The sequence below is a fragment of the Mytilus californianus genome, unplaced genomic scaffold, assembly GCF_021869535.1.
Source record: "Mytilus californianus isolate M0D057914Y unplaced genomic scaffold, xbMytCali1.0.p SCAF_4, whole genome shotgun sequence".
Lineage (NCBI taxonomy): Eukaryota > Metazoa > Mollusca > Bivalvia > Mytilida > Mytilidae > Mytilus > Mytilus californianus.
The window spans coordinates 46039961-46065224 of record NW_026262690.1 but is presented as its reverse complement, the minus strand read 5'-3'; the positions used below and the strand labels follow the sequence as shown (position 1 = coordinate 46065224).

At 31.5% G+C, this 25264-nt stretch overlaps 1 protein-coding gene and 1 long non-coding RNA gene across 9 annotated transcripts in view; both read left to right on the top strand.

The window, feature by feature from the left end:
* The window catches only part of LOC127738109 (serine/threonine-protein kinase D1-like), a 109465-nt gene that overhangs the window by 37207 nt on the left and 46994 nt on the right, over positions 1 to 25264 (top strand). For 5 of the 8 annotated variants that reach the window (XM_052249234.1, XM_052249235.1, XM_052249232.1 and 2 more), the window contains 9 exons: positions 398 to 529; positions 5236 to 5408; positions 14576 to 14804; positions 16955 to 17032; positions 17609 to 17741; positions 18287 to 18410; positions 20922 to 20999; positions 21500 to 21761; positions 22440 to 22553. In XM_052249234.1, coding sequence (XP_052105194.1) covers positions 398 to 529; positions 5236 to 5408; positions 14576 to 14804; positions 16955 to 17032; positions 17609 to 17741; positions 18287 to 18410; positions 20922 to 20999; positions 21500 to 21761; positions 22440 to 22553 — 1323 coding nt within the window. The remainder of the gene's footprint in view (positions 1 to 397; positions 530 to 5235; positions 5409 to 14575; positions 14805 to 16954; positions 17033 to 17608; positions 17742 to 18286; positions 18411 to 20921; positions 21000 to 21499; positions 21762 to 22439; positions 22554 to 25264) is intronic. The other 3 variants (XM_052249237.1, XM_052249236.1, XM_052249233.1) reach the window with 1 other exon arrangement.
* LOC127738127 (uncharacterized) lies at positions 23078 to 24153 on the top strand. Its single transcript, XR_007999944.1, has 2 exons — positions 23078 to 23574; positions 23717 to 24153. It is a non-coding gene; the product is annotated as an uncharacterized LOC127738127 (long non-coding RNA).

Below are 25264 nucleotides of genomic sequence, written 5' to 3'. Positions count from 1 at the left end.
AATATAACTTTAAATGCATCAAAATATTTGCACGAAAAATACGCATATGATGAGGGGGGTCCTATGTGTGAACACGATGATATGTAAATACTTACGTTTAAAGTTTACATCCAAGCGAACTATAATAATTTGACGGGCGCCATTTTTCCGTGAAACTGATCACGACGAAGTCACGTGTTTCGCGACCGTGACTATGTAGTGCTTTAATTTCAGCGGCTTTACATGAGTATTATTAATATATTGCTAGTCAGAGCTAAATGTACTCTGTATTACATCATTGCGGAATGCAGAGTGCATGGAATATATATTGAAAAAAATAACTCTCACCTTTTATATTGATGTAACTGTCAACCATGACTTATATTTGTCTGAATTTGTTTCTTGATTTCTTTTACAGCACAAACAACAATGGAAGACTTACAGATCAAGCCACATCTACTGTTTGTACATTCATACAAATCACCACATTTCTGTGATTTCTGTGGAGAGATGTTGTGGGGACTTGTCAAACAAGGACTGAAGTGTGAAGGTTAATAATGTTATTGTCAAATATTTAAAAAATAATCTTTCCAAAGAACTGTATTTTGATAGAACAAATATATGTCAGCATATATTTGGGAAGCAATATTTGAGTTTATTTCTGTTTCTGTATATGAAATACATGAGACAGACATAATACATGTATGATTCAGACTGCGAAATTTTTGTTGAATATCATGGTGATTTAGTGTATCTGAAAATACTGAAAAGCTTACACACACCATACACCCCTAGTCTTGCATCCAGTATTTATCCTTTATTTTCCATTGTTTTTCCAATTTGAGAACTAGAATACTATAAAATTTATTGTTAAACACCCTGGGTTTAATATTACTTCGGACATAAAAACATGTAGGTCTTTTTGTTTGTCTGTATGCTTTCCATCCATTATTTAAGTCCAAGGTTTTTCTTAAGCATAAACAGTACAATGGGGTTTAGCATAAGAATAAACTTTACGTACCTGGTGTGATATTAAGGGTTGAGGTCATCTCATTGCATTTTGAAAGAAAAACAATTTTATGTTGGATTGCTAGGGGTTGGTTTCTTTTTTGGTGCCCTTATTTTCATTTTAGATAAAGATATTTGGCTTTAATTAATCTTTGTATTTTCTTTACAGTAATGATTAGTTGCAGGCTTTAATTATTGTGCTGTATAAGTCTCAGATTTTTTAAAAGGAATAACTAATTTAAAATAATTTAAAAGTAATTTTTGTTTTCTATGCACTGATAATCATATATATTACTCAGGGTTCATTACAACAGGCGAAGTGAGGGAGTTGATTGTCCTAGAATTCCCTCTCCACATGTCCAATGACTATTTTTTTTTTAAATCCTGTGTTATCAGCAGTGTTTCTAATTGTTACTTGCAATGTGGGTACACTGGAAATACAACGTTTACATACAATACTTTAGTGAAAGATGCAGTATATATAACTAAAGAGATATAATTTTCTTGTTCTTTAATATATATGTATCCCAATGTATTAAATACTGGTGTTTAAAGTTACCTTGTACAATATAAAAAATCTATTTTTAAAACCACTTAGTATGTTTTAACTTTATGTATGACACAATTTTTGTGACTTTAAAATGTATTTGTAATTTTTTTGGCCCTCAGGTCAAAGATTAAAACTTGAAATGAAAGTTGTAAAATTAATAAATAAGCTTGTTCTATACCTTTAACATCATTAGAAGTTTGATTTATGAAACAAAAATACAACTACCCAAAATTATAGTTTTGCTGCAACCATTTACCAAATTTCAATGATCAAGTTCTTGAAACCAGTATTTATTCCTGTATTTTGGTTAGGTTTTTACTGGTTGATTGATATCTTGTAATACATTATGCTTGGAGTATAACTGAATTTTTACATGTTATTTTATTTAAGTTTTATCACAACTGTATACTAAAAAATAATATTATGTGCAGAAAAAGGAAATGCATAAAGACATAATTATGTCTTTTGATTAATTTAGACAGGACATGGTGGGGCAAGAGCCTATCTTACCTTATTTTTCACTGAAATATGAAGAATTTTGTTATGTTAATGTAAGATGACGAATAGTTCAGAAGTCAAGAAGTAACAATACATGTAGTAGCTACATGTAGTTATGATGTAATTGAAAGCTTACATTTTGCCTTTTAATACTCATCCAAAATAAGGGCTTTCTTGAGGGGAGGGTACTAGTTTACCTGTTTGACAAATTTTAATCAATATTCAAATGGTTTTTGACTCCCCTAGGCAAAAAGGTAAGGCAAGACTTATGCGTGCTGGTGTCACTAAGGGTGTCAACAATTTGTAAAAGTTGGATGCCCAGGCTCCCAGGATCCCACTTATAACCCCCCTGGTACTGATGATTGTTCATGTAAACAGCATCTCTAATCTTGATATTTATGCGGTTTTTAGCTCATTGCTCGAGCTTTTGCCATCACTTGGCGTCCATCATAGTCTGGCGTCGTTGTCGTCCGTCCGGTCTCAACTATTTCAAACATCTTCTCCCCTGAAACTACTGAACCGATTCCAACCAAACTTAAGCTGAATGAATTTTAGGGTATCTAGAATAAAGTTTGTTTTATTATCTGTTTCGTCAATAAACATGGCCGCCATGGCTAAAAATAGAACATAGGGGTAAAATGCAGTTTTTATACGACTGCAAAAAATTTTTGTGGTCCTATATTTGTATCACGTCGTCGGAGTCGTCCTCGTTGTCCAAAGACACTTGGTTTCCAGACAATAACTTTAGTATTAGTAAATAGAAATCTATGAAATTTAAACACAATGTTTATAACCACAAACGGAAGGTTGGGATTGATTTTGGGGGTTATGGTCCTAACAGTTTAGGAATTAGGGGCCAAAAAAGGGGCCAAAATAAGCATTTTTCTAGTTTTCAGACAATAAATTGTGGAACGGTGTATGAATCTCTCTGAAATTGTACAACAAGTTTTCATACCACAAAGGGATGGCTAGGATTGGCTTTGGGGGGTATTGGCTCAAACCGTTTAGGAATTAGGGGCAAAAAAGGGGGAAAAACAAGGGTTTCCTTGTTAATGGACAATCACTGTTAAGTACAATGTTAAATTTGGATTACCTCCCTTACACTGCTTTAAAATTATGTATAAAGACATTTTGTATTGTCTTGATGTGATTAGCTGTCAATTTATTTTTAGAAGTTAATAATAAAAATGCTGATTAAAGATATATTATTTTTAGACATGATTATGTATGTCATTTTCTATTTTAAGACTTTTATGATGTATTTAAATGGGTAATTATGGTTTGAAACTCCATTGGAAATTTGAATTGAGATAATGACCATATCTTGAGGGAAAGATTTACTTTTGGAAAAGGGGGAGGTGAAAACAAATTGGTGGGGGGGGAGGACAATTTTTTTTTCTCATTACAGATTTCAGAAATTAAAAAGAAAATTTCTTCAAATATTATTTTTTTTTTTGCAAAAAAAGGGGTGGGGTGAAAACAATTTTTTTTGCCCCAAAAAAAAGGGGGTGAAATTTTTTTTTTTGGGGGGGGGGGCAATTCGCAACAGTAAAGTGTATTGCACAAAAGCAAAAAATGGAATATAAATTCAAATCATATAACCAATTCTAAGTTCTTTGACTACAGTTATTCTGTGTCAGAAACCTATTATGTGTCAAACATTTAATTTCAATCCAAATTCAGACCTGTATCAAGCACGAATATTGTGTCCATTTTTGCCCCAATTGTTCAGGGTTGGACCTCTGCGGTCGTATCCAGCTGCGCTTGTTGAAGCAATTTATTTGTTTATATCTCAAAAACATTTTAAAAGCATTTAAAGCAAATCTGACAAAGAGTAAAAATGTTCATTAGGTCAGGTACTATCAGCCCTGAAATTTTCAGATGAATCTAACAACCCATTGTTGGGTTGCTGCCACTAAATTGGTAATTATAAGGAAATTTTGCAGTTTTTATACGACCGCAAAAAATTTTTGCGGTCGTATATTGGTATGACCTTGTTGGTTATTATCTTAAATTATTATTAAGTTATTATTATAGATAATGATACACTGTAAACAGCAAAAATGTTCAGCAAAGTAAGATCCTCAAATAAGTTTATATGACCAAAATTGTCAATTGACCCCTTAAGGAGTTATTGCTCTTTAAGGACAATTTTACACAATTTGTTTATCATGTTTTCTAACTTTAAAAAATCTTCTCCTCTGAAACTACTGAACCAAATTAAACCAAACTTAAGCTGAATGATTCTTAAGTTATCTAGAATAAAGTTTGTGTTTTATTTTCTGTTTCCGCAGAAAACATGGCCGCCATGGCTAAAAATAGAACATAAGGTAAAATGCAGTTTTTGACATATCTCAAAAACTAAAGCATTTAGAGCAAATCAGACAAGATGTTAAAGTATTCATTAGGTCAAGATCTACCTGCCCTGAAATTATCAGCCAAATCGGGTATCTGATTTTTAGGTTATTGCCCCTGAATTGATGATTTTAAGGAAATTTTGCAGTTTGAATATTATTATAGATAAAGATAAACTGTAAGCAGCAAAAATATTCAGCACAGTAAGATCTACAAATAAGTTTTGTATGACCAAAATTGTCAATTGACCCCTTAAGGAGTTATTGTCCTTTAAAGACAATTTTTCACAATCTGTTCATCTAATCTAGTTTGCTTACTTTAAAACATCTTCTCCTTTGAAACTGCTGAATCAATTTCAGCCAAACTTGGGCTGAATGAGTTTCAGAGTATCTTGTATAAATTTTGTGTTTTATTTCCTTGTACATCAAGAAACATAGCCACTATGGCTAAAATGGAACATAGGGGTAAAATGCTATTTTTTGCTTTTGAAGAAATTATGTCAGATACAAAGAACATTTAAATGGCATTTTTAAGACACTCATTAATATATATAGAAAATCAAAAATAATCATTGATGAATGATTTAAGCAAAAAATTACAGGTGAGCGATTCAGGCTCTTGAGAGCCTCTTGTTTTTCATGCACTCGATATTTCTGTTTCACAAATTAAAGCCAGCCAGAAGTAAACGTCTTGCTGATTATTTAATAATTTGAAAGGACAATATATTTGTTAAATCTTGATACCTTTCAATGAAATTTACTGCAAAATTCAGTGTGTTGAAATGTTCGATATTAAGCCTACTCTATTCAATTACTTGTCTTAAATACTATATGATAATTTTGTAGGTTGTGGCTTGAATTTCCATAAACGTTGTGCCTTTAAGATTCCAAATAATTGCTCATATGATAGACAGCGGAGACCATCATCCAGTAGTATCACATATCCCAACCCAGTGAGAGAGAAATGTGATTCCCTAGCAGTGGAAGGCACAGCACAGGTAGAATCAGGAATACCATACGTAAGATATCCATATTACATTACTCAATGTTGTCATTTGTTGTAATGTGGATATCATTAGTTTTGCATTATTCTATAAATAGCTTTGTTATACTATTTTTGATATACATATAATATGTACATGTATTTCTGAAACCTAAAAAAGGTCATAAGGTTACTGTCATAAAAACAATTCATTGGTCTGCATAAATAAAATTGTGTAAGTAAACTTAGAAGAAAAGATAAAATAGTGATAGAATATCCATTTCATTTTGTTGTCTAAAGTAAGACTTATAAAACATGATTTCTAACATGTTAACAAGATGTAGTTATTACAGTAAAAGGCTATTTACAGAAGTTGTATGCTTTGGGTATTTTATTGTAATCTTCAATAGGAAAATTCGAATAAATTTTGTATACCTGCATTTGTCATAACTGCAAGTTTCTAGAGTATTCCTCTACAGATATATATATATATAATTTCTAGTTTGTCAAAATCATACATTAGGTTCTCTTTTGCTACTTTTTTAGGTGAACAGAACTATATTTGACCTGTCACCATTAGTTCCTATTAAAAAAATTATTAGAATTTTGGAAAGGATATTCACAGTTTTCTTATTAAGTGTTTAGCTAGCAACATTCAGATCATTATGAAGTTCTGTTTAAACTTAAGTGACAAGCTTTGCATTTAGTTGATTTCTCAGGAACCTAAGATTGTTTATCTGAAATATTCCCACAGCAGTCTCTGTAGAGAACAATTTTTTTTTTTGCATTTAGGTCCAGTTTTGAGAAGCTTCTGTTACAATGTATGATATTTCTCTATATTAAGTTTTTAAGAAAGTTCTATAGTACAATGATGCAGCAGTGACCAAAACTCAATTTTACAATGTATTGATGTAAAGGATTTTTTATTAGTTGTTTTGTTGAAGAAGAGCATCTATTTACAATAGACCAATGCTATTTGATACGCTGTTCTATTCACGTCCTTTGTATTTAGTTTGTTTCATGCAGTTTATCAAGTTTATCTATTGGAAACTTTTCAGCCACTTTTCAAATTTAACATCTTTTTTTTTTTACCATTTTAATGATTGTGAAAGTAAAATGTCTACCATGAAGTGAAGAAGGATAATAAAGAAACTGAAGAAGGCCAGTGGCAGAAACGTCTTAAAAAAATTGTTTATTTACTACAATAATGTAATATATGTTCCCTATTGGAATTTTGAAACAAGAAATCTTTTTTTTGTTTTATTTGCCACTTGTGCTTATGAAAAAGTTTGGTATACATGTATTTACATATTGCCTTTTACGTAAAATCATAAGGAATATCTTAATTCTTTTACCGGTTTATGTCAAAGGTTAATAAGATTGTTCAGTGATCTAGAATACCAAGTGGTTGGGAAGTCAATCTGAGTGTTTGAAATAGTACAGTTTCACAATTCAGTGATTACAGATATTCAAGGGATGGCTGCTCTTTGTTTTATGCTTATTTTGCTTTTGATGTTCTGCATATAAATAATTTTTTATTGAGTTATATTTTGAGCCTTTCACAGAGGTATAAGCTATTTTAAATAGTGTTGTGAATATTTTGTTGTGCTGGTTAATGTCATTGTTAGGAAATAAGGACAGTAGTTAGAAAGAAATTTGCTTTATCATTCATACATAGCCATTATACAAACAACTTGTTAAAACTTTTTCCTTGTTAAGAGAAATGGACTGTGAGTCAAACAACTTATACTGTTGTGTAATGGAGAGGACTCATAAAAATTAGTACAAAGCAGGATTTTATACTCATATCATATTATCATGCTCTTGTCCTGAATATGCATATAATTTGCCACTGGACGTTAAAAAGCCATCCATCCTTCCACCCATCCATCAACATTGACCGATTTCTATGCAAACTGTCAACCTCTGAAGTGAGCTGACCTAATGAAGTTATGAATAACAGAGACTATTAAAGATCTGCCATCAGCAATAAATAGACAAAAAATTACTTTTGATTAATCCCTATTAAATCAAATAAAAAAAACCTCAAAGTTATTGATATCTTTGTCATTTAGTCCATGCTGGATAGTTGTCTGATTGGCAATCATACACATCTCCTCATTATACTCCATGATATGATTTAGTTAGCACATTTAGCAATTTAACAAATAAAATCCCTTTAGTCAGTTCAAAAAAACAAATTCAATTTTCGAAGTCTAGGGAATATTTTTATGTTCCTCATAACTGATATTATTGAGACATATTTCAATCTATACACATATCCCAAACCAGTTATGTTATGTAATAAAGTCATTTTTTTTTTCTTCATAGATATAAGTAAGTAATCTACCTGTTTTAAAACATTTACTAAATATTACGCAGGATAAATTGAAACGAAAATGATCCTGGCACAAGAGTTGTCTGATGAAACAACATAACAAAACATGTTTGCCATTTTTATGATCTTCTCTTCCCACCTGTATTGATTGTTATAAGGCCATGAGAGACAGCAATTACATGATGTTGACATTCATCTGACCTTAAGATGTTTTCTAAGAACCTTGTGCAAGTCTTTTATATCATTAACTGTAGAATGTCAGCTAATAAAAACATTGGCGATATGTCAATCAGCTTTAAATAAGTTCACTTTAAACATGGTGTCTTAACCAGTGTTAACCTGCATTGCCAGGACAAGAGCAAGTCTGCTTTAGTTTCAAGTTTAAATTTCAAGGACACAGTTACACTGTTACTTTATCGGGTACTTGAGCTTGTATTTCTGAGTTAAATGATGAAAAGCAATCAATGAAGGTAACAAAAAAAGCTTTCTATAGGTACTGCAGGTTTCTTAATAGGTATAAAATGCAAGCATTGTCTTTTATCTTAAAAACCACTATCGATAGAATGAACTTGACAGGTGATAATAAGATTAGAATTTTGAGATCTGCCTACTGTCCATTTACATCAAAACTGTCAGACAACTCCTAAAGGAGTTATTGCTGTTAAATAATGATTTTCTTTTTTTCCATTGTTTTTGCCTATTATTTTGAAAAAAATGTTTAGCAAGTCAAGTTCTACAAATATTAAGCCAGCAGGCCGAAATTTCAGGCCCCCCTCCAATTTTTTTGGCATTTTTGCTTATTATCTTTAGAACTATTAATAGATAAAAAGAAACTGAGTTTGAATATCCCTATGGTATCTTCCACCTCTCTTTTTCAAGAGAAAAAGTTATTGCTAGGAGAAGATCTACATATTTTTCAACATGGCTGAAATTGTCATGACAACTCCTTATAGGAGTTCTTGCCCCTCAATGACAATTTTTACCAATTTTTGCAGTTTTAGCCTAAAATATAGTAGAAAAAGAAACATTGTAAACAGCTAAAATGATCGACATGACAAGATCTGCAAATTTGTCCTAATGGCAGAAATTGTTGGTTGACTCCTTACTGTAGTTATGGCCCTTGATGATAATTTTAAATGATAAGCAAGTCTGTAAATATATCAACATGGCCTAAAATTGTCAGTCTACTCCTTATAGAAGTTATTGCACTTTAAAGCTGATTTTTACCTAATTTTTGCATATTTTGTTGAAACCATATTAGATACAGAAAGACTTTTTACCCATTTTGTTTTGTATTTTGTGCTAACATCATATAGCAGATAGAGAGAAACTGACAACAGAAAAAAATCAGCAATGCAATAACAACAAAGATCTTAATATGAATATATATTTTTTTTATTGGCTATTTAGTGTTTATACATGATACTTTTTGTTTGTATGGACAGAAAGAAATGGTAAAATATAAGTTTTGCCAGTCAATTAAATAGATCTCCAAGTTAATCAGAATCCCCTCTAAAAAAAAAACGGAATGCATGTGAATCCACAGTATTTCTGACTGACAGAATAATTCCTCTTTAAAAAAAAATTGATGTTGAAATTGAATAATAAAAATTGTGCAGTTTTAAAACTTTTTCTGTCAACATGAAGTTCACGGTCTTGGCACATTATGTAAAGTCAATATCAACATTGTAAATTCATATAAATGAAGAACACCATGTATTGTCAGTGATGTAGGATCATTAAGTGACCAATATCTGAGTTCTTAATTAAAGCAATCACAGCCCTGGATCACTAAAAGTGAAAGCTAGCTTACATGGCATTAATAGCTAGGTAGAAAAATCAATGAAATGATATTACAGATGGCTGGATATTGACTAAGTGTCTGTCTGTGTATTAGATCATTATTTGTCACCTGTTCTTGGAAGCTTAGACCAGGTGTTAATATCCATCATGATAATTAGTACGTGATTAGATCTAGCCTGGAGACAAACAAATGTCTGATCCATTGTTTATAGATAATTGGATTTTAAAATATGTTTTGTTATATATAAAGAAAGTGAAACAGATCTTTTACTGGTATATTTTTATGAAATCAAGTGAAATCCAAATATTATGTAAACATCAGACATTAATTATTTTCAATAAAGATGAAGTAAACATGCTTGTTTTGTAAGTTCTATACCCCTTCTAATTTCAATAAAAACTTAGAATCAGAATGGTAACTGATTTTGTAATTTTAAATTAGGAATGGTAACTGATTTTGTACCATTAACTTAGAAATGGTAACTGATTTTTGTCGAGCCTATGACTGTTGTCGCAGTAAGCTCGACATTGGGATAGTGATCCAGCGGCGGCGGCGTTAGCTAACTTCTTAAAAGCTTTATATTTTAGAAGCTAGAAGACCTGGATGCTTCATACTTTGTATATAGATGCCTTATGTTACGAAGTTTCCGTCTGTCATATGTCCATTGTCCTTGACCTCATTTTCATGGTTCAGTGACTACTTGAAAAAAAGTCAACATTTTTTGTAATGTTAATTTCTTTCTTATTATGAGTAAAAGGATAACTATATTTAGTATGTGCATACCTTGCAAGGTCCTTATGCCCGTCAGACAATTTTCATTTGACCTCGACCTCATTTCATGGATCAATGAACAAGGTTAAGTTTTCATGGTCAAGTCCATATATCAGTTACTATAAGCAGTAGGTCTACTATATTTGGTATATGGAATGATTGTAAGGTGTACATGTCCAACTGGTAGGTGTCATCTGACCTTGACCTCATTTTCATGGTTCAGTGGTCAAAGTTAAGTTTTTGAGTTTTGGTCTTTTTTTCTAATACTATATACAATAGGTCAACTATGAATGGTGTATGGAAATATTTTATGATGTACATGTCAGTGTCACAGGTTTTATTTGACCTTGACCTCATTTTCACGGTTCTTTTCTCAGTGTTAAGTTTATGTGTTTTCGTCTGTTTTTCTTCAACTATAAGCAATAGATCAACTATATTTGATGTATGGAAGGATTGTAAGGTGTACATGTCTGTCTGGCATGGTTCATCTGACCTTGACCTCATTTTCATGGTTCATTGGTCAATGTTAAGTTTTCTTGTTTAAGACTGTTTCTTAGAAACAATAAGCAATAGGTCAACTTTGTTTGGTTTATTGAATTATTGTAAGGTGTACATGTATTTCTCGTTTGGTTTATCTGACCTTGACATCATTTTCTTGGATCATGTTAAGTTTATGTGTTACTTGTAGTAAAGCTTTGTATTTAGGACTATCAACATAAAATCAATGGTTAGTAAAGAAGGCGAGACATTTCAGTGTGTGCACTCTTGTATTACTATAAAATAGGAATGGTAACTGATTTTTGTCGAGCCTGCGACTTTTGTCGCAGAAAGCTCAACATAGGGATAGTGATCCGGCGGTGGCGTTAGCTAACTTCTTAAAAGCTTTATATTTTAGAAGGTGGAAGATCTGGATGCTTCATACTTTGTATATGGATGCCTCATGTTACGAAGTTTCCGTCAGTCACATGTCCAATGTCCTTGACCTCATTTTCATGGTTCAGTGACTACTTGAAAAAAAAGTTCAGATTTTTTGTAATGTTAAATTCTCTCTTATTATAAGTAATAGGATAACTATATTTGGTATGTGCGTACCTTGCAAGGTCCTCATGCCCGTCAGACAGTTTTCACTTGACCTCGATCTCGACCTCATTTCATGGATCAGTGAACAAGGTTAAGTTTTGGTGGTCAAGTCCATATCTCAGCTACTATAAGCAATAGGTCTAGTATATTCGGTGTATGGAAGGACTGTAAGGTGTACATGTCCATCTGACCTTGACCTCATTTTCATGGTTCAGTGGTTATAGTTAAGTTTTTGTGTTTTGGTCTGTTTTTCTTCTACTGTATGCAATAGGTCTACTATATTTGGTGTATGGAATGATTGTAAGGTGTACATGTCTAGCTGGCAGGTGTCATCTGACCTTGACCTCATTTTCATGGTTCAGTGGTCAAAGTTAAGTTTTTGAGTTTTGTCTTTTTTTCTAATACTATATGCAATAGTTCAACTTTATTTGGTGTATGGAAATATTTTATGATCTATATGTCAGTCACGCAGGTTTTATTTGACCTTGACCTCATTTTCAAGGTTCATTGCTCAGTGTTAAGTTTTTGTGTTTTGGTCTGTTTTTCTTAAACTATAAGCAATAGGTCAACTATATTTGTTGTATGGAAGAATTGTTAGCTGTAGATGCCTACCTAGCATGGATCATCTGACCTTGACCTCATTTTCATGGTTCATTGGTCAATGTTTAGTTTACTTGGTTAATGTAAAGTTTATGTGACAGTTGTAATAAAGCTTTATATTTAGGACTATCAACATAATATCAATGATTAGTAAAGAAGGTGAGACATTTCAGCGTGTGCACTCTTGTTTAATTCTAAATTAGGAATGGTAATTGATTTTATTACTATAGATTGGGAATGGTAACTTATTTTGTAACTATAGAAATTAGAAATGATAACTGATTTTGTAATTTTAAATTAGAAATGGTAACTGATTTTATAGTTTTTACTTTTAAATTAGGAATGGTAACTGATTTTGTTACATTCAATTAGATATGGTAACAGATTTTATAACTTTAAATGAGGAATGGCACCTGATTCTGTAACATTGAATAAAGAATGCTAACAGATTTTGTAATTTTGAATTAGAAATGGTAACTGATTTTGTAACATAAGATTAGGAATGCAAGCTGATTTTATAACTTTAAATTATAAATGGTAACTGATTTGTTGCTTTAAATTAGGAATGCTAACTGATTTTATAACTTTAAATTAGAAATGGTAACTGATTTGTTGCTTTAAATTAGGAATGGTAACTTATTTTGTAACTTTAAATTAGGAATGGTTATTGATTTTATAACTTTAAATTAGAAATAGTAACTGATTTGTTGCTTTAAATTAGGAATGGTAACTGATTTAGTAACTTTAAATTAGGATTGGTAACTGATCTTAAAACTTTAAATTAGTAATGGTAACTAATTTGATAACTTTAAATAAGAAATGGTAGCTGATTTTGTAACATCAAATTAGGAATGGTAACTGATTTTGTAACCTAAATTAAGAATGGTTACTTATTTTATAACAAAGTTAAAAATGGTAACTGATTTTTTTTACTATAAATAAGGAATGGTAACTGATTTAACACTTTAAATTAGGAATGGTAACTTATTATTGTAACTATAAATTAGGAATGGTAACTGATTTTGAAAGTTTGCATTAATATTATTGTAAAGATTGTAAGGATGCAGCTTCATCATTAAAAATCTACCATGCCACTTGCATTCAAATGGCTTAAATCTTACAAAATATCCAGTCACTTCTTATGCTTAAAGTCAATATGAATTAGTAAAAATAAAGGGATTTATGATGAAAAATAGCAATCCATGTCATTTATTTTATCCATTAATTGTAATGATAACAAAAATAGACAAAGAAATGTAAAATTGGCAGTTGTAATATTATTTTATTATGCACAACTTAATGATAGACATAACCTGTATTGAACTGAATAAATCTATAGATTTCCTATCTTTGGAATCATCAACTTTTGACATATCATGAAACTGAATTCTTAAGGATTTTTTTAATTCAAATGAAAGGTATACTAAACCAATTACATTCTCAACGAAATTCTGCTGTTTTTGAAGTATGCAGATAAACTGAGGATGACTTAAAAATGAAAATAAATTGTTTTTTCAGTCAGTCAGTTTACCATCATTTTTCTGGGATATATAAGGAATTGACAAATCTGGAACATATACAGCTACCCAAATCAGTCCTGTAATGTTTGTGATCATTAACTCCAAATTTAAATATAACCATGTTTTACTAAAGTATGGCACTGTTATAATTTCAAAGTTGTATTCTTTTGTAATATCTAATCAGTACAGAATTTTTGCTCACTCTCACCATATTTGTTTGAAATTTACATGTTCTTTTGCTTTTTCCAGTTAATGACAAATACAACTATTTAAGTTGTTTTTTGTTGTGATTGGCTTATTTTAACACTGATGAAGTGTTCTAGAATCCTTTACAAATATTTTCACTTTCTACTTGATGATGGATATCAGGTTTTTCCCTGAAAATACTGCAAATGATCGCACATGACTTGAAATGATGGGAGTTTCGCCAGACATTTTCAACAAGTGACAAAACGATTTTTAACCTGAATTTCTGTGGCAAAAAAAAGGGTGTGCAGATTATGACAACAAAATTAGCATAACATTCCACCAAATTCAATGAAAACATGCCAATTTCAATAATTTTTAAGGACATTAACATATACACATGTGTTGGCAAAAATATCTTTTATCATATGCTTGTTATAACAAATAACCTATCTGACTTGAATATTTAGTTTGTCAAACCCTCAGCTCTATTTGTTCCTGTTCTGTTTCCTGTTTTCAAATATTTATGCATCAGCTTTTAACACTGATTTTTTTCATCAATATTGGGATCCCAATAGAGCTCTCACCTCACATACTTCTTTATGTCCACACTCCCCCAAGTTTGATAATGAAACATTGGGCAAGAATTGGATAAATTGTAGTAATTTTCTAAACTCAGGACAGTATGAAATATATAGTATAGATAATGATCACACTTGAAGATTGAATACAAAGAAATACATGTAGTTGTAATTAAAATGATTACCTTAAATTTGTTTCTGCTAAGCCCACTTGACATAATTATCGTAAAAAGGAAAATTTACAATATTTATTATTTATTTTTTTTACTTTTGTTCTTAGCCATAAATATATTTTGTTTTTGTTTTTAATTTTTTGTTTTTTAGGCACTTATGGTCTCTGGCCAGCCATCCTTGTCTTTGAGTTTAGGAGGAGATGCACGCAGTAATCGTTCCAAATCTTGGAGTGGCCGACCAATTTGGATGGAAAGAGAGGTCTTAGGTCGAATTAAAGTGCCTCATACATTTGTTGTGCACAATTACACAAGACCAACAATTTGTCAGTGGTGTAGAAAACTTTTAAAGGGCCTGTTTAGACAGGGAGTACAATGTAAAGGTATGTATAAGTACTGTTGATTTATTATTATTTGCGGGATACCAATTTTCCTGGATTTCCTAGGGATAGGTAAACCATATACTTTATTGTTCAACAAAGTACATTTTTTTTATGCCCCCGCCGTAGCAGAGGGGGCATTAAGTTTTACCCTTGTCCGTCTGTACGTACGTCCGTCCGTCTGTTCGTCTCAAAGTTGGTTTCCGTTCACTAACTTTAGTTTGCCTCAACCAAATGTTATGAAACATATACACAATGCTTATTACCACAAAACACAGATCAAGTTTGAATTTTGGTGGCGTCACTTTAACCGTTTTAGAGTTATGCCCCTTTACAAATGGAAAAATTGCCGAATTTTTCGTTTCCGTTTTCTAACTTAATTTACTGAAGGCATCAATGAAGACTTAGCCAACAAAACCACTTACCGGGTAATCAAATATCTTTGAAACTACATTTTTTCTTCAATTAGTGAAAATTGGTATCCATGAAAATAAATGAATTCACAGTATACAGTATGGCACAATGTTTGGTTAAATGATTGTATGTGCTAGCCATAATCTTTGCCATTGTGAAAAGAATGAAAACTATAAACTGATGTATACTGTATATAAATATTAAAATCCCAAAAACAAAAAAATGTGATTTCATGATAAAAAGTATTTTTAAAATGATGTGACTAAGATTGCTCATTTTAGCATATGTTGACATGTGTTCATGTTTATGCCAAACAATTATACATATGTGGTATGGGTTTTGCTCATTGTTGAAGACTGTTAAGTCATTTGGTCTCTGAAGGAGAGTTGTCTCATTGGCAATTATACCAATCTTCTTATTTTTATACATCCCTTTTTTGGACTATACAAAGTTATTCAATTTTGGGACTAAATTTCAATACACAAATGAGTCCTTAATATAAAAATAAGATGAGGTATGTTTGCCAATGAGTCAACTGACCATAAGAGACCAAAGTGGATTTAAGGATCTATAGCTCATAATAAAGCTTTCAACATTGAGAAAATGCCATGTGATAACTTTTTCAATTAAGAGATTTTTTTTTATTAAGTATAGGATTTCATTCTATCATGAACAATTAGGTATTGTATTGACAATAATCTCCAGATTATATTTCATTTCATATAAAATTGGTGAAAATGAATATATATAAATATAGAGTGATGGGTAATTGTAGAATCATGTTATATCCAGCATTGATTATGCTGAAATAATGGTCAGTCTTGGTAAGAAAAGATGGAGAAGAAGGCATCCTGAGGTCACCTTTCAGCAATTTTTCATTTTCCAACAAAGTTCAGATGGAATTTTGTAGTCCTGAAAACTGATAGCTGGGACTTTATTTTTGCAGTCATTTGAATTTATAATTTATTTCTCTGTGAACATCATATTACATGAATGAAAAACATAAAATTAAGTGTCCACAACTCTTATTTAAGTTGAATATTCAAAGAATCTATATAGTATCTTATTGCATTGAGCCTTTAATTTTTTTGTCCTAATTATATAAAATAATTAGGGTTTTTTCAAAGCAGAACATGAACATTGCTTGATTTACAATAGGGGTAGTCATTTTTATATAGCTTCAAAGAAGTTGCGAAAGGCAGGATTTAGATGTGCTGTTTCCAGCGACAACAACAGTATCAACAATTTGTTAAAGTACTGTGGATACATTTATTTTTGTGGATTGTTGAAAAATTCCATTTTCGTGGATATTTGATTTCATGGTTTAACCATTGTCTGCAGAAAAGCCTTTAGAAAATATTATTTTCGTCTTCTTCTAAACAGATTAACCCATGAAATTAATGAAAATTGCTATCCCACAAATTATAATGAATCCACATTATCTGATTAGTTCAGTTTAAGGATAACCAATTACGGTAAGTCAGTGATATTTGGCTTGAAGTTGTATTAGCATTGGCACATCTCATTTCCATGGAGTCTGTCTGTCTGACTGTTTGTTTGTGTCTGTCAAACATTTTCGTCAAATTTGTTCTCAAAAACCACTGAACAAAAGGACTTCAAATTTAGTCAGCATTATCCCTTTATGTGTATTTGAATCAGTTCAAATTTCTTTATTTTATCATTTTTTTAAACCCCTCACCCCATGTCCCATACATAATATTGTAATATTTTTTTTTCAGATTGCAAGTTTAATTGTCACAAGAAATGTGCGCCACAAGTTCCAAAGGACTGTGCAGGGGAATTACCAAAAGTGGGATGTAAGTAATTCTTAATAGCTTAGACATTTTATTAACTACAAACTTATTTTAAGTGCCAGAATCAAGAAAATAATGTTCATCATTTTTCAGCAGAGTCCACCATGTAACTTAAAAAAATCACTATGTTTGCAGTCCAGGAATGAAGGTTGGAATGAAACACTTTGATTCTAATTTGGAATTGCTCTCATAGATTTAATTCTTCAAAATGATAATTTTAATTAGATTATTCCTGAAAAAAACACTTTTCATCTGACTTTGAATCTCATAATAATGAATAGGAGTCAATACAGAATTAGGATAGTTGATTGTTGGTGCAATGTTAAATTTCAATATTCAATTTTGTTAATTATGATGACATCATTGTTATCTGATTGTTGAAATGAAAATTCAAAGAATAGAACATGGCATAAAATAACCCATCCTTCGAGGTAGGAAAGAAATCTTTAGCAGTCTTCTAATGAAATAAATGACAAATATTTGGACTAAGTCATAGTCCTTGTCATAATGTTTCGTTTGGAGGGGATGCTTTTGTTTTGCAGTTTATTTTTTACTAACAGTGATTATTTATTTCTTCAGTAAGCCAAGAACAGAGTATAACATCTGAAATGGATGGCTCTGTTGATACTAATTATACAGATATACAGGAGGATGAAATGCCTCTACAAGAAGAAGATGATGAGGACAATACTCAACAGAAACCCCCTCTTAGGTAATAAAAGAGGGTTATCTTGTTTGGGGTCGTGGTCCAGTTGGCACCAAACATGGCCTGAATTATCCTGAGGGATCTTGTGGATTTATTTTCTACTTAAAATCAATAGTGCTGCCCGGGCTTAAACTTGCCTTTGTAGGTTGTTACCTCATTGTCAAAGTGCCTTCCTGGGGTATTGTGCAAAGGAACAGCCCTAAATTTTTTACTGAATTAAATGTGCTTTTTCATATTTAATTAATATTGTTTAATTATCATCTATATTCTTAACTTTATGAAAACTCAATTGAATTATAGAAACCACAAAGCCAGGATATTGATATTAGGAACTAGACATTATTTACAAAATCAACATGTGTCTCCCATTTTCAAACACGAAAACTGTTGGAAAATTCAAATAAGATATACTTATTTTTTTCATGAATTTGAATCTACCAGCTGCTAATTTGTTCTTGACATTACAATGTTTGAATAATGAGGCAAGACTATCTTTTTTTTGTGAGACAGAAAAATGTTAAATATGAACAGGTTTTGTTATTTATTTACAGTCCTACACAAAGCAGTAACATTCCATTAATGAGAATCTACCAATCTGTCAAACACACCAAAAGAACGGGATCAAAGGTTATGAAAGCAGGGTGGATGGTTCACTTTACTCAAAATGATCCAGTGGTATACTTTATTTTCATTTTAAGAAAAAATAAATTGCTTAGATATACAACATGCATGTATAACTTGCAATTATGATTGCACAATTCATCACATTCTCAGAGTCTTTAAGAAATATGTTAATCATAAAAATGTACATATCTTTGACAACACTCCCAAGTGACCTTATTGTTGAATGATATAAGAAATTGGTATTCTTATGTAAAAAAAAAAATCATTATTTGGATATGTATAATGTTAAATAAATAACACATAGCTGAGAGGGTGATTGAGCAGATTGTTACCTAGAGAAAACATTGTCAACAAAGGCAAAACGAAGGTTTAGAATGTTTTTCTAGAGGTAAAAATCTACACTTTCACCCTTTTAGCTATGTGTTATTAGTCTCCTTCCGACGAAGTCAAAGGGGACTTTAAGTTTGCACTCCGTCCGTCTGTCTGTCTGTCTATCCGTCAGAATGCTTGTTTTATTCAAGATACTAAATGTTCTTTTATTCTAAATTATTTTAAAATTCTAAATGATTTTAAAAATGAAATAATTTTCTCTTCAATTTTTGTCTTTAAAGTTAATTATTTAAAATCAATTTTTGTCGAGCCTGCGACTTTTGTCGCAGAAAGCTCGACATAGGGATAGCGATCCGGCGGCGGCGGCGTTAGCTAACTTTTTAAAACCTTTATATTTTAGAAGATGGAAGACCTGGATGCTTCATACTTTGTATATGGATGCCTCATGTTACGAAGTTTCAGTCAGTCACATGTCCAATGTCCTTGACCTCATTTTCATGGTTCAGTGACTACTTGAAAAAAAAGTTCAGATTTTTTGTAATGTTAAATTCTCTCTTATTATAAGTAATAGGATAACTATATTTGGTATGTGCGTTCCTTGCAAGGTCCTCATGCCCGTCAGACAGTTTTCACTTGACCTCGACCTCATTTCATGGATCAGTGAACAAGGTTATGTTTTGGTGGTCAAGTCCATATCTCAGATACTATAAGCAATAGGTCTAGTATATTCAGTGTATGGAAGGACTGTAAGGTGTACATGTCCAACTGGCAGGTGTCATCTGACCTTGACCTCATTTTCATGGTTCAGTGGTTATAGTTAAGTTTTTGTGTTTTGGTCTGTTTTTCTTATACTGTATGCAATAGGTCTACTATATTTGGTGTATGGAATGATTGTAAGGTGTACATGTCCAACTGGCAGGTGTCATCTGACCTTGACCTCATTTTCATGGTTCAGTGGTTATAGTTAAGTTTTTGTGTTTTGGTCTGTTTTTCTTATACTGTATGCAATAGGTCTACTATATTTGGTGTATGGAATGATTGTAAGGTGTACATGTCTAGCTGGCAGGTGTCATCTGACTTTGACCTCATTTTCATGGTTCAGTGGTCAAAGTTAAGTTTTTGAGTTTTGGTCTTTTTTTCTAATACTGCATGCAATAGGTCAGCTATATTTGGTGTATGGAATGATTGTAAGGTGTACATGTCTAGCTGGCAGGTGTCATCTTACCTTGACCTCATTTTCATGGTTCAGTGGTCAAAGTTAAGTTTTTGAGTTTTGGTCTTTTTTTCTAATACTATATGCAATAGTTCAACTATATTTGGTGTATGGAAATATTTTATGATCTATATGTCAGTCACGCAGGTTTTATTTGACCTTGACCTCATTTTCAAGGTTCATTGCTCAGTGTTAAGTTTTTGTGTTTTCATCTGTTTTTCTTAAACTATAAGCAATAGGTCAACTATATTTGTTGTATGGAAGAATTGTTAGCTGTACATGCCTGCCTAGCATGGTTCATCTGACCTTGACCTCATTTTCATGGTTCATTGGTCAATGTTTAGTTTACTTGGTTAATGTTAAGTTTATGTGACAGTTGTAATAAAGCTTTATATTTAGGACTATCAACATAATATCAATGATTAGTAAAGAAGGCGAGACATTTCAGCGTGTGCACTCTTGTTTTATCTTTTCAATTATTAATTGATTGATTTGCATGAGAGATTAACTTTAAACAAAATTGTTACCCACTGAACCATTTGTTAGAGTAGAATGTCGCCCTTGTATTAACCAGTACAATACGAGCATTTTAACATCAAGTATAATTAATGTTATCTAATTTGGGGTATTCACTAATTGATGTTCCTTAGTTTTAGGTGTTTCTTTAAGTATTATCAGTGATTATTTTGACTTTAATGTCATTTGTTAACTGATGTTATTATACATGACAAAGCATTTGATTTTTATTTGTCATTTGAAAATTACTAGTTGCTCTTGATTACATAGTATTTGTTTCAAGTTTTTCAAAAAAATTTATTTACTTTCACCAATTCTACTAAATCTTACAATGTTGGAAATGATTCCAACTTAAACAAGCAATTGTTATATTCTGACCATGAGAATTAGTTTCCTTGAAACTGTTCCCTTACATTATGTGACTTCAAGAATTCAATCAGCACATAAATTAATTTCTCACATAATAATGTAATACCCTTAATTTTTGCTTCCATATCTTACAGAGGAAGAGATACTATTGGAGATTGGATTCAAAATGCATTACATTATTTCAAAAAGAAGACTCACCTAGATACTACAAGGTAAGATTACTTAATACAAAGATACTAGAAGGTAAAATAGATTAGAACTCTCATACAAAGGTACCACAATAAGAAATAAGTTAATGCTTGGTAAATCTAACACAAAGATACTAGAAGGTAAAATAACTTGGTGCTTTGTAAATCTAATACAAAGATACTACAAGGTACAAAAACTTAGAGCTTTGTAAATCTCATACACAATACTACAGTGTCAGATAAGTTAATGCTTGGTAAATCTCATACAAAGATACTACAATGTAAAGTAAGTTAATGTTTGGTAAATATCAGATATTGAAAGGTAAAATAACTTTGTGCTTGGTTAATATCAGGCACTGAAAGAAAAAAAATAGCTTAGAGCTTTGTAAATCTCATACAAAGATACTACAATGTAAAGTAAGTTAATGTTTGGTAAATATCAGCTACTAAAAGATAGATTAATGTTATACTTGGTAGATCTCATTCAAAGAGATATGAGTTTATGGATTCCTTTAATTTTGTAGGAGATTCCATTATCACATATTGTAAACATAGAACCAGCCAAAATACGACCAAATGCAGACCCAAACAAAGGACCACATGTTTTTGAGATGAGGGTCAATTCCACAGTATACTTCATTGGTGAGGACCCGACTTTTGGAGGCAGAGAGGGGGATATTGTTGCATCTCCTGAAAGTGGTGTTGGATTAGAACAAGCCAAGTATTGGGAACATGCTATCAGACAGGCACTGATGCCAGTAACACCAACATCCAGTGTTGTAGGAAGTAAGCTATCATTATAACACTTACTACAAGTCATGCCAGTCCTTACATGTTAAATGAATACGTGCATTATTTTGAAAACACTTTTATTGATCACCAAATATTCTGCAGATTAAAGATGGAAAAAAATTAGTATCATAATCACAAGCAGAAAATAATGAGGAAAATTGTTTTTGAGGTGGGCTAGAATATAGTTGAGCACTGTCAGAAAAGGATGTTTTAATAAGGGGTTTCTGTGTCAGAGATGTGACATTTGTATATTTGCTGGGAACTAATTTACCTAATACTTAGGATTTACTATTTTTGGAAGGTGGACTGTAATAAAGTTAGGCACAGTCAGAAACGGATCTGTTCTTCTCATGTGTGCATGTTTCACTAAGATGTATCTGTACCAGACAGCTGACATTTATATATTTATCGTGAATTAAATCTTCTTAATACTTAGCACTTGTGTAGTTATTTTGATTTGACATTTCTAAGGAATGTGACTTTTGAATATTTACCAGGAATACACTTTAATTTACTGACCCGTTTTTTGTGTAATAAGAATCTTTCTTGGTTGTAGTTAGACTTTCTGTGATATGAATAACTTTTAAAACAATAGTTTAGTGATGTCAGAACAATATTTTAACCAAGTCCTAGAAAGAAGTTTATTTTTAAAACTACCTGTGATATTTCTAGATACATCATCAGAGAATGGTATGAACAAGGAAGAAGAACAGGATATAAGTCAGCTATATCAGATATATCCTGATGATGTATTAGGCTCCGGACAGTTTGGTATTGTATATGGAGGTAAGATTAACACATGTACAATTATCATTTTTAGCTCACCTGGCCTAATAGGTCATATTCGTTTTTGCTATCACATGGCATCCATTTTCATCATCTGTTTTCCCTCTGTGGCTGCTACAGAGACTATGATAGAGAAAGAGATCAACAATATCTAGCAATATGTTCAGTAAAATAGGATCTACAAATAATTTAACATCGATGAAATCATCTATTGATCTATCAGAGGAGTTATTGCTCTTGGAAGATGATTTTTACCCATTTTTGTGTAATTTTGGGAAACTATAATAGATTGAGAGGACCAGTTAATAGCAAAAATGTTTAGGACAATAAGATCTTCAAATAACTTAATGTGTCCAAAATTGTCAACCGACTCTTTATAGGACTTTTTCCCCTTACCCATTTTTGTCAAAACTATAGTGGATAGAGAAACTTTAAAAGCAAAAACTAACAACAAAATAAGTTAGTTAACTTGGCTGAATTGTCATATTTTTTTTTGGATTGATTGCCCTTAAATGATGATTTTTTTGTCGAGCCTGTGACTTTTGTCGCAGAAAGCTCGACATAAGGATAGTGATCCGGCGGCGGCGTTAGCTAACTTCTTAAAAGCTTTATATTTTAGAAGGTGGAAGATCTGGATGCTTCATACTTTGTATATGGATGCCTCGTGTTACGAAGTTTCTGTCAGTCACATGTCTAATGTCCTTGACCTCATTTTCATGGTTCAGTGACTACTTGAAAAAAAAGTTAAGATTTTTTGTAATGTTAAATTCTCTCTTATTATAAGTAATAGGATAACTATATTTGGTATGTGCGTACCTTGCAAGGTCCTCATGCCCGTCAGACAGTTTTCACTTGACCTCGACCTCATTTCATGGATCAGTGAACAAGGTTAAGTTTTGGTGGTCAAGTCCATATCTCAGCTACTATAAGCAATAGGTCTAGTATATTCGGTGTATGGAAGGACTGTAAGGTGTACATGTCCAACTGGCAGGTGTCATCTGACCTTGACCTCATTTTCATGGTTCAGTGGTTATAGTTTAGTTTTTGTGTTTAGTCTTTTTTATACTGAATGCAATAGGTCTACTTTATTTGGTGTATGGAATGATTGTGAGGTGTACATGTCTAGCTGGCAGGTGTCATCTGACCTTGACTTCATTTTCAAGGTTCAGTGGTCAAAGTTAAGTTTTTGAGTTTTGGTCTTTTTTTCTAATACTATATGCAATAGTTCAACTATATTTGGTGTATGGAAATATTTTATGATCTATATGTCAGTCACGCAAGTTTTATTAGACCTTGACCTCATTTTCAAGGTTCATTGCTCAGTGTTAAGTTTTTGTGTTTTGGTCTGTTTTTCTTAAACTATAAGCAATAGGTTAACTATATTTTTTGTATGGAAGAATTGTTAGCTGTACATGCCTGCCTAGCATGGTTCATCTGACCTTGACCTCATTTTCATGGTTCATTGGTCAATGTTTAGTTTACTTGGTTAATGTTAAGTTTATGTGACAGTTTTAATAAAGCTTTATATTTAGGACTATCAACATAATATCAATGATTAGTAAAGAAGGCGAGACATTTCAGCGTGTGCACTCTTGTTTATTCTTATTTCTATAATTTTGCCAATAATTCTGAAACCTTTAATAGACAGGTATGAACTGTTAACTGTAAATTATATTTATAGTAAGCTATTTATTGTCTTATTCATTGCATTTAAAACTTCTTGCATTGTCTTTGATACCTAAATGTATAAATAGATGAACAGCCATAATGAAAATCCTTCCTTTCACAGATAAATACTGTACTTAAATAAAATCTTGACTGTTTAATTTTGTTTTAAGTCAAAACCACTCTTGTTTACTTTTACCTTGTATTTAATCCTTTGTAGTTAATGGTGTTCAACTTTATGTCATCTGCTTGTGAAAAAAATAAAATATGGCATGTTTGATGATTGTGTTTTATTACCAGTTTTTTTGGCAGTTTTTGTGTTTATTGGGGTACAGATGGTGGATATATCTTTCATATTGTATGTATGATACATTGTAAAGGGGGAATCTATAATTGTGTGTTTCATGATCAACTGATAATTCTAATCATAAACAAATTATAATCTTTTTTTCTTGCCTTTAGGGAAGTAAAAAGAAATGCTTTTCGTTTCCTGTTGTAACATTCGATTAAATTACAAAATATTTTCAATTACATATCAAAACTCATAGAAATTGTATTTTTAAATGCATAAAAAATTATAAATGGAAAGTTTAGGCAAATGCGTTACAAGAGGCACAATACTTGAGTTAACTGGAAGTACACAAACAGATGTATTTTGAATTGAGGAAGTGTTTACACAAAATTAGGTCAAGATGTTTTATATTTGGATACTAATTCACACTCATCTGCTACTTTTTACTCCATTATTCCATCTTCATATTAATTGAAAAAAAATAATTCAAATAGATGAAATGACACCATTTAGTTATTTTTCTTTATTTTTATCTTTCTGAAGTCTATTTCTAGGCACTTAACTTTTCAAAGTGATAATATATTAGTTGATTTTTTTATAAAGTGTTTCTCAATAAATGAAAAGATTTGAAAAATTTTGGTAGTAACTCTTACATTAAAAGTTTTATAACGTGTGGGTTCTTTTAAGACTTCTTTGTGTTGAGTTATATGATGAGGTCAATATTAGAGTAAGTACTTTTGATACATAATTGATA